The 14,851-nt window shown below is 44.6% G+C and overlaps 1 protein-coding gene across 1 annotated transcript in view; it reads left to right on the plus strand.

Annotated features, from left to right (window-relative positions):
• Positions 1-14,851, plus strand: part of LOC110520433 (anosmin-1) — a 67,354-nt gene that overhangs the window by 25,670 nt on the left and 26,833 nt on the right. Inside the window, exons 3-4 of the mRNA XM_021597749.2 lie at positions 10,084-10,146; positions 10,748-10,970. Of these exons, the coding sequence (XP_021453424.2) occupies positions 10,084-10,146; positions 10,748-10,970 (286 nt within the window). The remainder of the gene's footprint in view (positions 1-10,083; positions 10,147-10,747; positions 10,971-14,851) is intronic.

Consider the following 14,851-nt stretch of genomic DNA (forward strand, 5'->3'; position numbering starts at 1 on the left):
GATTTTCTACTTATTCACATTATTCACAACCCAACACTCAATGAAATATGTTTAAACTGTTCTGATGTGTTGACCTCACAGTTGTTTTGACAGGAAACTCCTCACCAGATGTACAACTTCAATTCATTAATTTCAAATATGTAATGAAATTCACTTTAAAAAAAATGTTTTCTAGGACTGGGTTGAAATAAAACACTTGACTTAAATGGATTTGGATGGAAATCAAGCTGACTTTGAAATTGCTATGCAGTTTGAAGTGGGCCGTCTGCCATGAATAAGAATGAGGGGCAACATAGGGAAGACGGGAGAAACATCAAGAGTAATGGTGCTCATAGCAGCTCTTCTGAGACAGGGATGAAGAGCAGGAACTTTAACCAGGTAGCTCCTGTGTGGGTTGATAGATATGAGCTGGGCTCTTAGCAAGCGAGTGGCGCTGGAGTAATTGAGTCTGGTGATGTGTGTGAAAAGTGCCAGGGCAGCAGATAAGGGTCATAACTTATCTGTGAAAGGAGGTGAGATTTACAGTGTGTGATCAACAACAGAGATCCCTCCATATAGCCCTCTCCCAGAGGAGTTTTGTCCCTACTGCTGCAGCGCTGCACCCTCCCTGAGACTCCAGACACGCCTCGTAAATATCTCCCCCACCACCAACTCAGCTGACATTGAACTTCAGGGCCACGATCGATAGTTTCTACTGGCTCCAGCCTTCTTTTGCTTTATAGGGGGGAACGTATACAATGGATTGGGAGACCTGTTGTGTATTAATAGGGCCTAGGTGACATTATAGTCAACTTCATAGTTGAAAGAATGGATGGAAAGCTATCATATTGGTTATCCACGTATAGAAATATGATGTTTATTTTTATGGATCACAGTACGTTTATGAAATGAAGGAATTAATCATATAGCTTTTCGTCAGAAAGCCAAACGCATCTCTCCTAAACCCGCCCCATGATTGTACAAATATGCTCAGACGGTATGGGAAACCGTCTCCTATGTAATACGTTAGTATGAATGATGTTCCTGCCTTTTATGTCTACAGTGTGTGTTGTGTAGCCTGCGGCAATCTCGACTGGTAGCGTTTCACGCTTCATTAACTGAAGCATAACACTTTCTGTGACATTTTATGCAAGACATTTTTCAGAGTTTGTTTTTCCAGCTGTCCCCGTTGGGAAGTGAGCCTTTTTTTACGATGGACTAAGATAACCAGCAGCCGCCCGTGGAAGTTCTAGGATTAACACACACACATAGCTAAGCAGTATTCCCCACCCCCCCTACTCCGTAACGAACTGAGGACGGAGCTGTGGCATTGGCAGCCATTCAGTCCCTGACTCTCACATCAGCCCCACAGAAAGCCTTTCAGGGCTCACCAGTGCAACAACTGCTGTGTTTTACTACAGCGTGAAATGGGGAGAAATGGGCCATGGCTGGCTCTACTTCGCCATGCAGAATGTACTGTACCACTCACTGTTTTGGGAGGATGATAAGGACACAAAGGGAGAGTCAGGAGCACAAACACTTTTGTTCATACATTTCTCTAGCCAAGAGCTCTGGTGGAACTCAAGCCTCTACCGATAGTCAATGTGCTCGTTCACATCTGGGAGTGAAAACAGTTCAATTCACCATATTTTTTTTGTGTAGAAACTTGCATATACATATGTTAACCCATCATAGAACAATCTCATGTCACATTGTTATTCCAAAAGATGTTAGTCTGGATGTCCAGTCTTAGGCATTAGCCTCAACTCTATCTGACTGACACCCAGGTTAACCAGACAGATGCAACATGACCAGCACAATTAGCCGCCTTCCCTTCCATGTTGTCTTTTGATTGAGTCACCTTTGTAATTATACAGAGCGTCTCCTATTTGCTTTGGCAAGACATCTGTCATGGCTCACACCCCCTCTTCTACTAAAATGTCAGTTCTGTGGGTGTGACTGTCGAGAAACGCTGACAGATTGTCAGTTACCTGGGAGAGCTCTCATAGTGAGGAACACAAATACTCAAATACTTTTTTTATGACATATCCACTCCCTCAATACACTTCCTTGCTTTGTTTTTTTTATTGTATGAAAACATATTTTTGTACTAAATTATTGTGAGACGAATGTCAAGTGATAAGCTTCATGCACTAACATACAAGGTCGGATCTATGTTGTAATCTTTTGAGCATGGAATGCCATCTGAATTCCACTTGTCTTGACACGCAAGCATTTCAAACGCAAGTTTCAATCCATTTTCACTTCAATTATAAACTCAGCAAAAAAATAAACGTCCCTTTTTCAGGACCCTGTCTTTCAAAGATAATTCATAAAAATCCAAATAAGTTCACAGATCTTCATTGTAAAGGGTTTAAACACTGCTTCCCATGCTTGTTCAATGAACAATAAACAATGAAAGAACATGCACTTGTGGAACGGTCGTTAAGACACTAACAGCTTATAGACGGTAGGCAATTAAGGTCACCGTTATGAAAACTTAGGATACTAAAGAGGCCTTTCTACTGACTCTGAAAAAACACCAACATAGATGCCCAGGGTCCCTGCTCATCTGCGTGAATGCGCCTTAGGCATGCTGCAAGGAGGCATGAGGACTGCAGATGTGGCCAGGGCAATAAATACTGTGAGACGCCTAAGACGGCGCTACAGGGAGACAGGACGGACAGCTGACTGTCCTCGCAGTGGCAGTCCACGTGTAACAACACCTGCACAGGATCGGTACATCCGAACATCACACCTGCGGGACTGGTACAGGAAGGCAACAACAACTGCCCGAGTTACACCAGGAATGCACAATCCCTCCATCAGTGCTCAGACTGTCCGCAATAGGCTGAGAGAGGCTGGACGGAGGGCTTGTAAGGCCTGTTGTAAAGGCAGGTTTTCACCAGACATCATCGGCAACAACGTCGCCTATGGGCACAAACCCACCGTTGCTGGACCAGACCGGACTTGCATAAAGTGCTCTTCACTGACTAGTCGTGGTTTTGTCTCACCAGGAGTGCTGGTCGGATTTGCGTTTATCGAAATATGGAGGGTCCATCATGGTCTGGGGCAGTGTGTCATAGCATCATTGGACTAAACTTGTTGTCATTGCATGCAATCTCAATGCTGTGCGTTTCAGGGAAGACATCCTCCTCCCTCATGTGGTACCCTTCCTGCAGGCTCATCCTGACATGACCCTCCAGCATGACAATGCCACCAGTCATACTGCTTGTCATTTCTTGCAAGACAGGAATGTCAGTGTTCTGCCATGGCCAGCGAAGAGCCCGGATCTCAATCCCATTGAGCACGTCTGGGACCTGTTGGATGGAGGGTGAGAGCTAGGGCCATTCCCCACAGAAATGTCAGGGAACTTGCAGGTACCTTTGTGGAAGAGTAACATCTCACAGCAAGAACTGGCAAATCTGGTCCAGTCCATGAGGAGATGCACTGCAGTACTTAATGCAGCTGGTGGCCACACCAGATACTGCCCCCCCCCCTCTTTGTTCAGGGACACATTATTCAATTTTTGTTAGTCACATGACATGTCTTTGGAACTTGTTCAGTTTGTCTCAGTTGTTGAATCTTGTTGTGTAAACATTTGTATGACCATACGTTAAGTTTGCTGAAAATAAACGCAGTTGACAGTGAGAGGACGTTTCTTTTTTTGCTGAGTTTATATCCAATTGTGATGAACCATACAGTGACCTGAGCCTTTCTTCAACCATGGAATGCATTCCCATGCACATGATCTTTTAATGGGAAAATTGGCTTGATCCCACGGCTTACGGTATGTTAAGTGATTTGTAGATGGGATTTTAGGGCTTTGGCATGTGCTGTGTCTGCTGGCTGAGGTTCCTTTAGGCTAGATAGGCTGGTCGTTAGTGCTGCTACTACCCAGGAGGCCTACTACAATTTACTGCAACTGGAAATGTGTTAGGCTTAAATTAGCACATATAACTTATCATTTGTGAGGACATATGCGGTTTTGAAAGACACCAGTAGGATTATGTAAACATGCATTTTATTATGAATGAGTACGTTATTGTATGTAAAACTATTGTTCTAATGCACTTGAAGTTTTCTTGAAAGTTATTTCTGTGTTTTCGCCCCTGTGGTTTCTTTTGTCTCCAGGGGTTCATTCTGAACTTGTGCTCATCACATACAGTCAGTACTGTACTTGGTTTTAGGGGAGGTTGAAGCCCCTGAAGAAAAATGTAACGGTCTCCCGCCTCTATCCCCTTTCTCTCACTCCTCAACACTTGAGTGTCCAGACAGTGTTCCGCCAACCCCACTCAGGAGGCGAGACCAAGCGACCAGAGTTCTGAGAGACCACAGTGTGTAATTGAGAACTGGCAGGTGAGCTGAGCACAGGGCCCTGATTGCTCCATATTCCTCCCAGAAGCCAGGTTTACGCACTCTATAAAAAGCAAATAAACTTTTCACTGGAAATGGCATAATGACAGATGCTGCTAATGAGCTAATTTAAAAACTCATAAACACAGATTCAGCTCCCTGGCTGAGATGAGTCATTTCTTACATCAACGGTGCAATTTAAGAGATTATTAACCGCTCGTCTCTGCGTCAGTGAAACATGGACAAATACTGTACTTTATCCTCTGACTGACTAATATACTGTATCTAATGGTCTTTGAAGCGAGACATCCAAAAGTCTTTGGCCACAAGTTCACCTCACGAACACTCGTTAGCTCTCATTTCTCCTCTCACAGAAGGTCTCCATCTCGTTTATCAAAGACGATTCCCCCTGCTGACCAACATATTGGACATTCCCATACAAGGAATGCAGTGGTGGAGTCTGACAGTTAGCTGCTGGGTTTCTGTTGGAGCTGGTGCAGAGGGTCCAAGTTGAATGGAGCTGACTAGCTCTGGTAGGTCTCTGGTCACTGTGGTTTTGTCCCGTCAAAACCACACAGAAACAGTGGTTCCTCTGTGGGAGACTCTCCTACGGGCTCTGCTAGTACCACGGGTTCTGTAGCAGCCAACTAGCAGCACCAGGAACACATCAACCTCCAGCCCCTTTATCCTACCTGAGGTTCTGAACTCATGCCCCTTTTCTGCTGTGGCATCTGATGCCTGATTCCCTTGGACATGCATGTTTTATTACATTTAGCCTTATTGAGTTTTGATTTGTGGAGGGCAAGCTGTTGTATTTACAGCGATTGGAGTCTTGACCATTATTGGTGTATTTTCAATTCCTCATCTGATATGTTGGGCTAAACAACTTGCACTGCAGTCACAACTAGGCTGCTCTTTGATCCCATGCCTGCGCCGAACATCCAGTAAATAAATTCCACGTGTTTGAAAAGGGAATCCCAAGAACATTTTAACTGGGTGTGTTAATCATCTATTAACTGTGCTATATGTGTACGACTGGTCGAGGTTCAGAGAGAGGGAGAGCGTTGGTGCCAGTGCCAAACTGTATCAGGTCCAGACATGAGGTGGAAGGGGGGAAGAGGGTGGTTGAGGGGGGTTATGCTGATGCATTTTTTAAAAGGAATTTGTCAAGGGCAGAAGAGCCAGACAAAATATCCCAGCTATTGAATGGATTTTGGAAGTCACGACAACTTTATATTCTTTGTTCTATTCAGAAACAAATCCCCCTTGGGGCATCTGGGGTATGTGGGGCATCTGCAACAAAAGAGGTATGATCGCTGATTGTGGTGTGTGCCATGGAAGTGGCTGAGGGAGGTGCTTGGCAGTCGTCGGGAGAATTCAACTGTTTGCACTTTGTTACAACACTGTACATTTACCAGTAATATAATATTTTAATGTACATTTCAGATGAGCGAGATGCATAATTTGTACTATACCCGCTAGTTATCAAAATTCAGAAAAGAGCTATTCAATTCTACAACCACCTAAAAGGAAGTGAAGCACATTCCACCACAAAGCCCTCACCTACAGAGAGATTAACCTAGAGAAGAGTTACCTCAGCCAGCTGGTTCTGGGGCTCTGTTCACAAACAGAGCTTCAGGGCAGCAATGAAATTGGACCCAACCAAATTATGAGAAAGTAAAAAAAGATGAACTATTTGACACTGGAATGAATCATCCAAAAACAGAACATATTGGAATGCTCTCTGGCTCTAAACTGAGTACAGTTGCAGAATACCTGACCACTGTGATTGACTCAAAATTAAGAAATCCTCGACTATGTACAGACTCTGCGCATAGCCATGCTATTGAGAGAGGTCGCCGCATGCAGACCTGGCGCTTAAGAGAAGACATGATTGCACTTCCTAACCTCCTGCCAAATGTATGACCACATTAGAGACATATTTGCCAGCATCAAAATATGTGGCCCGTTGCCATGAGAAAAGGGCAACCAGTGGAACACAAACAACAATGTAAAATACCACCCAATATTTATCTGTTAATGGTATCTTCCCCTAATATTTGTACTACAACTAATTGTGCATAGCTGATAATAGCTGCTTGCATTAGATGGCGCCGGAGAAGAAGGCAGACATTTTACGTGCCCCCAACAGATGCTAAGCTACTGGACTGTTTTGCTAGCACAGACTGGAATATGTTCCGGGATTCCTCCGATGGTTTTGAGGAGTACACCACATCAGTCATTGGCTTCATCAATAAGTGCATCGATGACTCCGTCCCCACAATGACCCATACATGCCCCAACCAGAAGCCATGGGTTACAGGAAACATCCGCACTGAACTAAAGGCTAGAGCTGTCGCTTTCAAGGAGCGGGACTCTAACCAGGAAGCTTATAAGAAAGCCCGCAATGCCCTCTGATGGACCATCAAACAGGCAAAGCGTCAATACAGGACTAAGATCGAATCATACTACACCGGCTCTGACGCTCGTCGGATGTGGCAGGGCCTGCAAAACATCAGATTTCAAAGGTAAGCACAGCCGAGAGCTGCCCAGTGACACGAGCCTACCAGACAAGCTGAACTACTTCTATGCTCGCTTCGAGGCAAATAACACTAACATGCATGAGAGCACCAGCCGTTTTGGAAGACTGTGTGATCACGCTCTCTGCAGCCGATGTGATTAAATACCTTTTAAACAGGTCAACAGTCACAAGGCCGCAGGGCCAGATGGATTACCAGGATATGTACTGCGAGCATGCGCTGAACAACTGGCAAGTGTCTTCACTGACATTTTCAACCTATCCCTGTCCAAGTCTGTAATACCAACATGTTTTAAGCAGACCACCATAGTGCCTGTGCCCAAGAACACTAAGGTAACCTGCCTAAATGACTACCAACCCGTAGCACTCACATCTGTAGCCATGAAGTGCTTCGAAAGGCTGGTCATGGCTCACATCAAAACCATTATTCCAGAAACCCTAGACCACTCCAATTTGCATACCGCCTTAACAGATCCACAGCTGATGTATTCTCTATTGCACTCCATACTGCACATTCCCACCTGGACAAAAGGAACACCTACAGTTGAAGTCTGAAGTTTACATAGACTCAGGTTGTCGTACCTGAGTCATTAAAACTCATTTTTCAACCTCTCCACAAATTTCTTGTTCACAAACGATAGTTTTGGCAAGTCGGTTAGGACATCTACTGTGTGCATGACACAAGTCATTTTTCCAACAATTGTTTTATAGACAGATTATTTCACTTATACTTCACTGTATCACAATTCCAGTGGGTCAGAAATTTACATACACTAAGTTGACTGTGCCTTTCAACAGCTTGGAATTTTCCAGAAAATTATGTCATGGCTTTAGAAGCTTCTGTTAGGCTAATTGACATCATTTGAGTCAATTGGAGGTGTACCTGAGGATGTTTTTCAAGCCATACCTTCAAACGCCGTGCTCTTTGCTTGACATAGGAAAAACAAAATAAATCAGCCAAGACCTCAGGAAAACAATTGGCGACCTCCACAAGTCTGGTTCATCCTTGGGAGCAATTTCCAAATGCCTGAAGGTACCACGTTCATTTGTAGAAACAACAGTACACAAGTATAAACACCATGGGACCACGCAGCCGTCATACCGCTCAGGAAGGAGACGCGTTCTGTCTCCTAGAGATGAACGTACTTTGGTGCAAAAAGTGCAACTCAATCTCAGAACAACAGCAAAGGACCTTGTGAAGATGTAGGAAAAGGGTACAAAAGTATCTATATCCACAGTAAACGGACCCTATATCGGCATAACCTGAAAGGCCACTCAGCAAGGAAGAAGCCACTGCTCCAAAACCGAGGCTTGTAAGCCGAAGAACACCATCCCAAATGTGAAGCATGGGGGTGGCAGCATCATGTTGTGGAGGTACTTTGCTGCAGGAGGGACTGGTGCACTTCATAAAATAGATGGCATCATGAGGGCGGAAAATCATGTTGATATATTGAAGCAACATCTCAAGACATCAGTCAGGAAGTTAAAGCTTGGTTGCAAATGGGTCTTCCAAATGGACAATGACCTGACTTGCAAGCAAAGTTGTGGCAAAATGGCTTAAGGACAACAAAGTCAAGGTATTGGAGCGGTCATCGCAATGCCCTGACCTCAATCCCGTAGAAAATGTGTGGGCAGAACTGAAAAAGCGTGTGCGAGCAAGGAGGCCTACAAACCTGACTCAGTTACTCCAGCTCTGTCAGGAGGAATGGGCCAAAATTCACCCAACTTCTTGTGGAAGGCTACCCAAAACGTTTGACCCAAATTGAACAATTTAAAGGCAATGCTACCAAATACTAATTGAGTGCATGTAAACTTCTGACCCAATGGGAATGTGATGAATGAAATAAATCATTCTCTCTACTATTATTCTGACATTTCACGTTCTTAAAATAAGGTTGAGATCCTAATTGACCAAAGACAGGGAATTTTTGCTAGGATTAAATGTCAGAAGTTGTGAAAAACGGAGTTTAAATGTATTTGGTAAAGGTGTATGTAAACTTCTGACTTCAACTGTATGTGAGGATGCTATTCATTGACTACAGCTCAGCGTTCAACACCATGGTGCCCTCAAAGCTCATCACTAAGCTAATGACCCTGGGACTAAACACCTCCCTCTGCAACGGGATCCTGGACTTCCTGAAGGGCTGCCCCCAGGTGGTAAGCATAGGTAACAACATCCGCCAGGCTGATCTTCAACACAGGGCCCCCTCAGGGGTGCATGCTCAGTCCCCTCCTGTACTCCTTGTTCACTCATGGCTGCACGGCCAGGCACTACTCCAACACCATCAAGTTTGCCAATGACACAACAGTGGTAGGCCTGATCACTGAAAACAACAATACAGCCTATAGGGAGGTGGTGTGGTGCCAGAATAACAATCTATCCCTCAACATGATTAAGACAAAGGAGATGATTGTGGACTACAGGAAAAGGTGGACAGAGCACGCTCCCATTCTCAGGGCTGCAGTGGAGCAGGTTGAGAGCTTCAAGTTTCCTTGGTGTCCACATCACCAACAAACTAACGTGGTCCAAACACACCAAGACAGTCGTGAAGAGGGCAAAACAAAGCCTGTTCCTCCTCAAGAGACTGAAAATATTTAGCATGTGTCCTCAGATCCTCAAAAGTTTCTTCACCTGCACCATCGAGAGCATCCTGACTGATTTCATCATTGCCTGAAATGGCAACTGCTTGGCCTATGACCGCAAGGTACTACAAAGGGTTGTGTGAACGGCCCAGTACATTACTGGGGCCAAGCTTCCTGCCATCCAGGACCTCTCTACCAGGCGGTGTCAGAGGCCCTAAAAATTGTCGGCCACCCTAGTCATAGACTGTTCCCTCTGCTTCTAAACAGCTTCTACCCCCAAGCCATAAGACTCCTGAACACCCATATTATTTGTATTGCTACCACTGCTACTCTCATCATCTATGCATAGTCACTTTAATTACTCTACTTAAATGTACATATTACATCAACTAACCGGTGCCCCCGCACACTGACTCTGCACCGATATCCCCCTTTTACTGCTGCTCTTTAACTTTTATTTATTATTATCCTTATTATCCTTATCTAATATATATATATGTATGTGTGTGTGTGGGTATAAAGTCCCTTTGGAATTTAAATTGAATTGAGTGAGAGACCCTCACATACAGTTCTTTGATGTGGCTGTCTCTTTCAAGCACTGACACCCTTCCTTCTCCCTTTCACAGTGCCTTGAGCCCTGCAAGGAATCCTGGGACCTGAAGGAAAACCAGTGCCAGGACTTATGCGAGGTACGTATGTCATCTCTGAGTTTGAGTGCTCCCTCCAGAGTGGGGAAAGTCTGAGGGAATGAAGAGCATCAAGCGAAGTGGAGACTCTTTTCTCTCTACTGTAATGTAATGGCACTCTAACACACTGTTAGATTGAATCAGAGCTGTTTAACTTACTCACCACTCAAATGAGTCATCAGGTCAAATGTAAACAGGACAATCCCTGTTAGCTTACAGGAGCAACTAGGGTTAAGTGCCTTGCTCAAGGGCACATCGACAGAATTTTCACCAAGTTGGCTCGGGGTTGGCACTTAATCCCCCCCACAACAACAGCTTTCCAGGCACCTTGTGTGGCATCCCCCCGCACCTCTCTAAAACCTTTGTATGTATGTGTCTTTCAGAGGGGCTGGATTAAAATCAAAGTTAAATTTCGGTCTTACCTTGTGTGCAATTGACCAATAAACTGATCTAAATGAAGGCCTGGAAGCTTGGCACACTGTCACACTGCTACAAGTCATCTAGCATAGATGTTTTTCCTCTGCCTTTCCTCCCGTCTGCCTACTCCTCTTGCCCCTCTCCTCCCCCTCTTCCTCCTACCACCTCCTCCCCCTCTACCCTTCAGACTCTCTTTCCCAAGAAGCACTATGAGTGTCTGACTAGCTGTGAGTTCCTGAAGTCTGTGGAGGGGGTGAAGCAGGGGGACTGCCCGGCTCCTGATAAGGCCAGTGGCTTCGCTGCAGCCTGTGTGGAGAGCTGTGAGGAGGATGGAGAGTGCTCCGCTGTCAAGAAGTGCTGCACCAATGGCTGCGGACACACCTGTCAAAACCCCAAGAACCTCTACAAAGGTACAATGACACACATGTACATGTGCAGTATAACATCCACTGGGTACAAACCGACGCTAGATACTGAACAGGACTATTAAAATGCACATGGAGCTTTCTGCTCCTTCCTTTTGTCGTTATATATTGATAAATACTATTGATAAAATACTATTCTGTTACTATTAAAGATTGAATCCGCAGTAGGGAGAACAGCACCAATGTCTGCCCCATGGGTATTGTTTTTGTTTTGTTAACTAAGTAGTGGTGAGGCAAACGTGGTGAAAATAATATTGCAATACATTTTCTTCTGTTCTATCACACGTGCAATGATGTCTGTGTCAACCTGATTGCAGTAACTTCTTTCTTGTTGTAATATTGCAAACAGACATGGCAGTTTCACCATTAAGGATTCCGGCTTAAACTTGAATTGATGTCGGACAACTCAGACTCATGACCCATGTGGCAAGGAATAAAGGCTATCGCGGACTACAAAGGCAAATCTAATTGTGTGGTGCCCACGAAGCCTCCCACCCAGATGAGCTTGACACATTCTATGCTCGCTTCAAGGCATCCCGAGCCATCCAGGAAGAGTTTCTGACCAGGTGCTTCCACTCTCCGAGGCTGACGTGAGTGAATACTCACAAAGCCGCTGGCCCAGATGGCATCCATGGCTGTGTCCTCAGTGTGTGCTGACCAGCTGGCGGGCATCTTCTCTGACATCTGCAACCTGTCTCAGGCTGTAGTCCCCACCTGCTTCAAGGAGACCACCATCCCAGTGCCCAAGAGAAACAAGGTGACATTCCCAAATGACTAGCCCTGTCACACTCACCCAGGTCATTATGAAGTGCTTCGATAGGCTGGTCATGGTCCATGTCAAATCCAGTATGCCAGGCACCCTGTACCCACTCTAATTTGCCTACCTCTCCAACAGATCCACTGAAGGATCCATTTCCATCACTATTTACATGGCCAGAACACATCTGGACACGAGGAACAGCTATGTGAGAATGCTGTTCTTTGACTACAGTTCAGCAGTCAACACTATTAGTCCCTCCAAGCTCAGTGCCCTGGGTCTGGACACCACCCTCTGCAACTGGATCCTGGACTTCCTGACCACAGGCTGTGAGGATTGGCAACAACACCTCCTTCACACTTCACACCTCTTCAAATACTACAGGCAGTGTACTGACCGGTTGCATCACAACCTGGTACTGGAATTGCTCTGTCCACAACCGCAAGGCCCTCCAGCGGGTGGCGAAGACAGCCCAGTTCATTACTGAGACAGTGCTCCCACCCATCCAGGACATCTACTCGAAACGGTGCCTGGGGAAGGCCTGCAGCATCAAGGACCCCACATGTCCCAGCCACAAGCTGTTCTCTCCCTTATGGTAGGGCTAAAGGTATCGGAGCATGAGGTCTGATACCAACAGGCTCAGAGACTGCTGAAAAACTTTAATTACACTGACCACCTGCTCTGATTCTCCACACCTTAGCACACACTCACTCATTCATGCTATAAACATATGTCACATCACATCACATGCTACCAGGCTCATTATTATGGCTAAATACTGCACAATTTAAACACTTGCCTCCCCAATTCTCCCATCCCCAAAAAACATGTAGATATTGGACTATAAATTGTCTTCCTGTATTATACTTATGCTAAAAAAATATATACTGTATATTCTACTGCCATTTACTCTTTGTATTATTATCTTTCATTATTTCTTATTGTTTAGAAGGAACCTGTAAGTAAGCATTTTGTTGGATGGTGAATACCATGTGTATCCTGTACATACAACTTATAAAACTTGAGCTTGCAGTTTGTATAAATTACTAGTTTCACGAGTAGTGCTGCAAACTCCAATTAGTTATGCAGTGAACCATATATTTGAATTTTGAGTCATTTCAAATATTTCCTGTGAGTTTCTCAACTCAATCACAACATTCTGTACATATTTTAAAATACATCCAGTGTGTGAAATTGTTCCAAATCAGCTTCAGGCTCACAGATGCACAGAGCGAGAGGGAGCACTTCACTCCAGTAAAACTGTTTAATGGCACAGCCTGAGGTGTCTGGATGTTGTGAGGAGAGCTCGTAGCCCATTGCATAAGAGCGAGACTGTGCCTCTGTGACAAGAGATGGAAGCTGCATCTCTTCTTCAGTTGTATGTTATATCAGCAGCCCACCGCCTCTCTGGCTGCTGACAGCCTTGGGCCATAATAAGGCAGGAGGAATGGAACTGAGCCTGGCTGCTTCTTTCTTTAAGTCTTTGAAGCACTGCAGTGACAGAGTTGGGATTACTTTTGAAGTGCACACACAGATGTGTGTGAGGGGGGTGGTGCATATGTGTGTGTTGAAGCATGCATTAATAATATTCCTATATTCTAAGAGAATCAATGGCAGTGTCATGGCCAGTTGTTGTACAACCTTTGGAGATGGAGAAAGATGAAAGGAGATATATCCTTGAGTTTAATGCAGGAATATACTGTCCTCAATTAAAAACATTCACCATAGATCACAGACAAACGTATAGAACCAAACAGTTGACTGTCCTGCTAATCCAAACACTTACTGTAGCCTATGGTTGATTTTTGTTTAGGGATCAGATTTGCACGTTTTAATTAGCTGTCTGGTTTAAGTCTGGATAAAATTCCAATACTGATCTCCAGTGTTGAATGTGTAATTATGTGCTCACGGTGTGGAGAGAGTAATTGTTTCTGTATGTGCACAAATGGAGCGTTTCCCCCATGGAGATCGCTCTCAGATGTGTGTGGTGTGTGCATGCGCGCTCCGGTGAAGGTCGACAGTGAGTGTGTGTGTGGTGTGTCCCTGACTGAGGAAGGGTGCACTGTAGAAAGCAGATCTTTTTCTAAGTGCTTTGTCTTCTGAAGACCCTACTGGGCCCAGTCCTATATCTACCATATAGAGCTGTTGTCTTTACATCAAAACTCAGTGATATTACTTACTATTCAAGTCTGAAACTTCTGTTTTCAAAGCTGCACTGGCAATGTGGAGTTCTGAATAAGATATGTTGTGAGCATATGGAAAATCGCTATTTCACTGTGGTGCAAAATTTGAGACTTTTCAGGGTTTGAGATTTTATAGGAAACTCTAATCACGAGAATGCCTTGTTATTTCTTAATGAATGTACGGTATGTATGACTATCCTCCAGATTCTTGTTTTCTCCTCTAAGAGAATCTTATTTAGTGGGAGGCTAGCGAGAACCTCCTATATAGCGCACAGAGGCTCCTATATAGCGCACAGAGGCAGATGCTCTTATATCTTTTTAGTCCCATCTCTTCTCCCTCCCTTTTCTCTCTTTCGCTCGCTCTCTCTCATGCGCACTCAAGTTTTATTGGTCGTATGTACAGGATACACATGATATACATTGTCCAAGGAAATTCTTACCTCCAGGTTCCCTCTCGACAATGCAACAACAATAAAATATAACACGAACATAAAGTAAATGGCTCAGTAGAATATAATAAACATTATAGCAGTATACGTATAATACAGGAAGGCACAGTTTATAGTCAAATATTTACATGTGTATTGGGGATGGGGGGGGCAGTGTATAAACTGAGCAGTATAATAAGAGTCTGGTAGCATCAGTTGTGATGAGTGCTAAGGTGCGGAGAATCAGAGTAGGTGGTCAGTCCAGTTCAAGTGTTCAGCAGGCTCTCAAACTCTGAGTCATGATGGCTTGGTCGTCATTCGTAATGGATAATTCTACTATCACATGGAGACCACAGACCAGTGTGGAAAAGCATGTCTTGTTCTCAAACCGTGTCCTCATGTACATCTGTCAGTCTTTACTCATGAGCTATCTCCCTCTGGAGAAGCCGTTGTTGCTTGATCCTCCCCAGCTGTTCACAGCTCCACACCACTTCAAGA

Source organism: Oncorhynchus mykiss, chromosome 3 (genome assembly GCF_013265735.2).
Source record: "Oncorhynchus mykiss isolate Arlee chromosome 3, USDA_OmykA_1.1, whole genome shotgun sequence".
Lineage (NCBI taxonomy): Eukaryota > Metazoa > Chordata > Actinopteri > Salmoniformes > Salmonidae > Oncorhynchus > Oncorhynchus mykiss.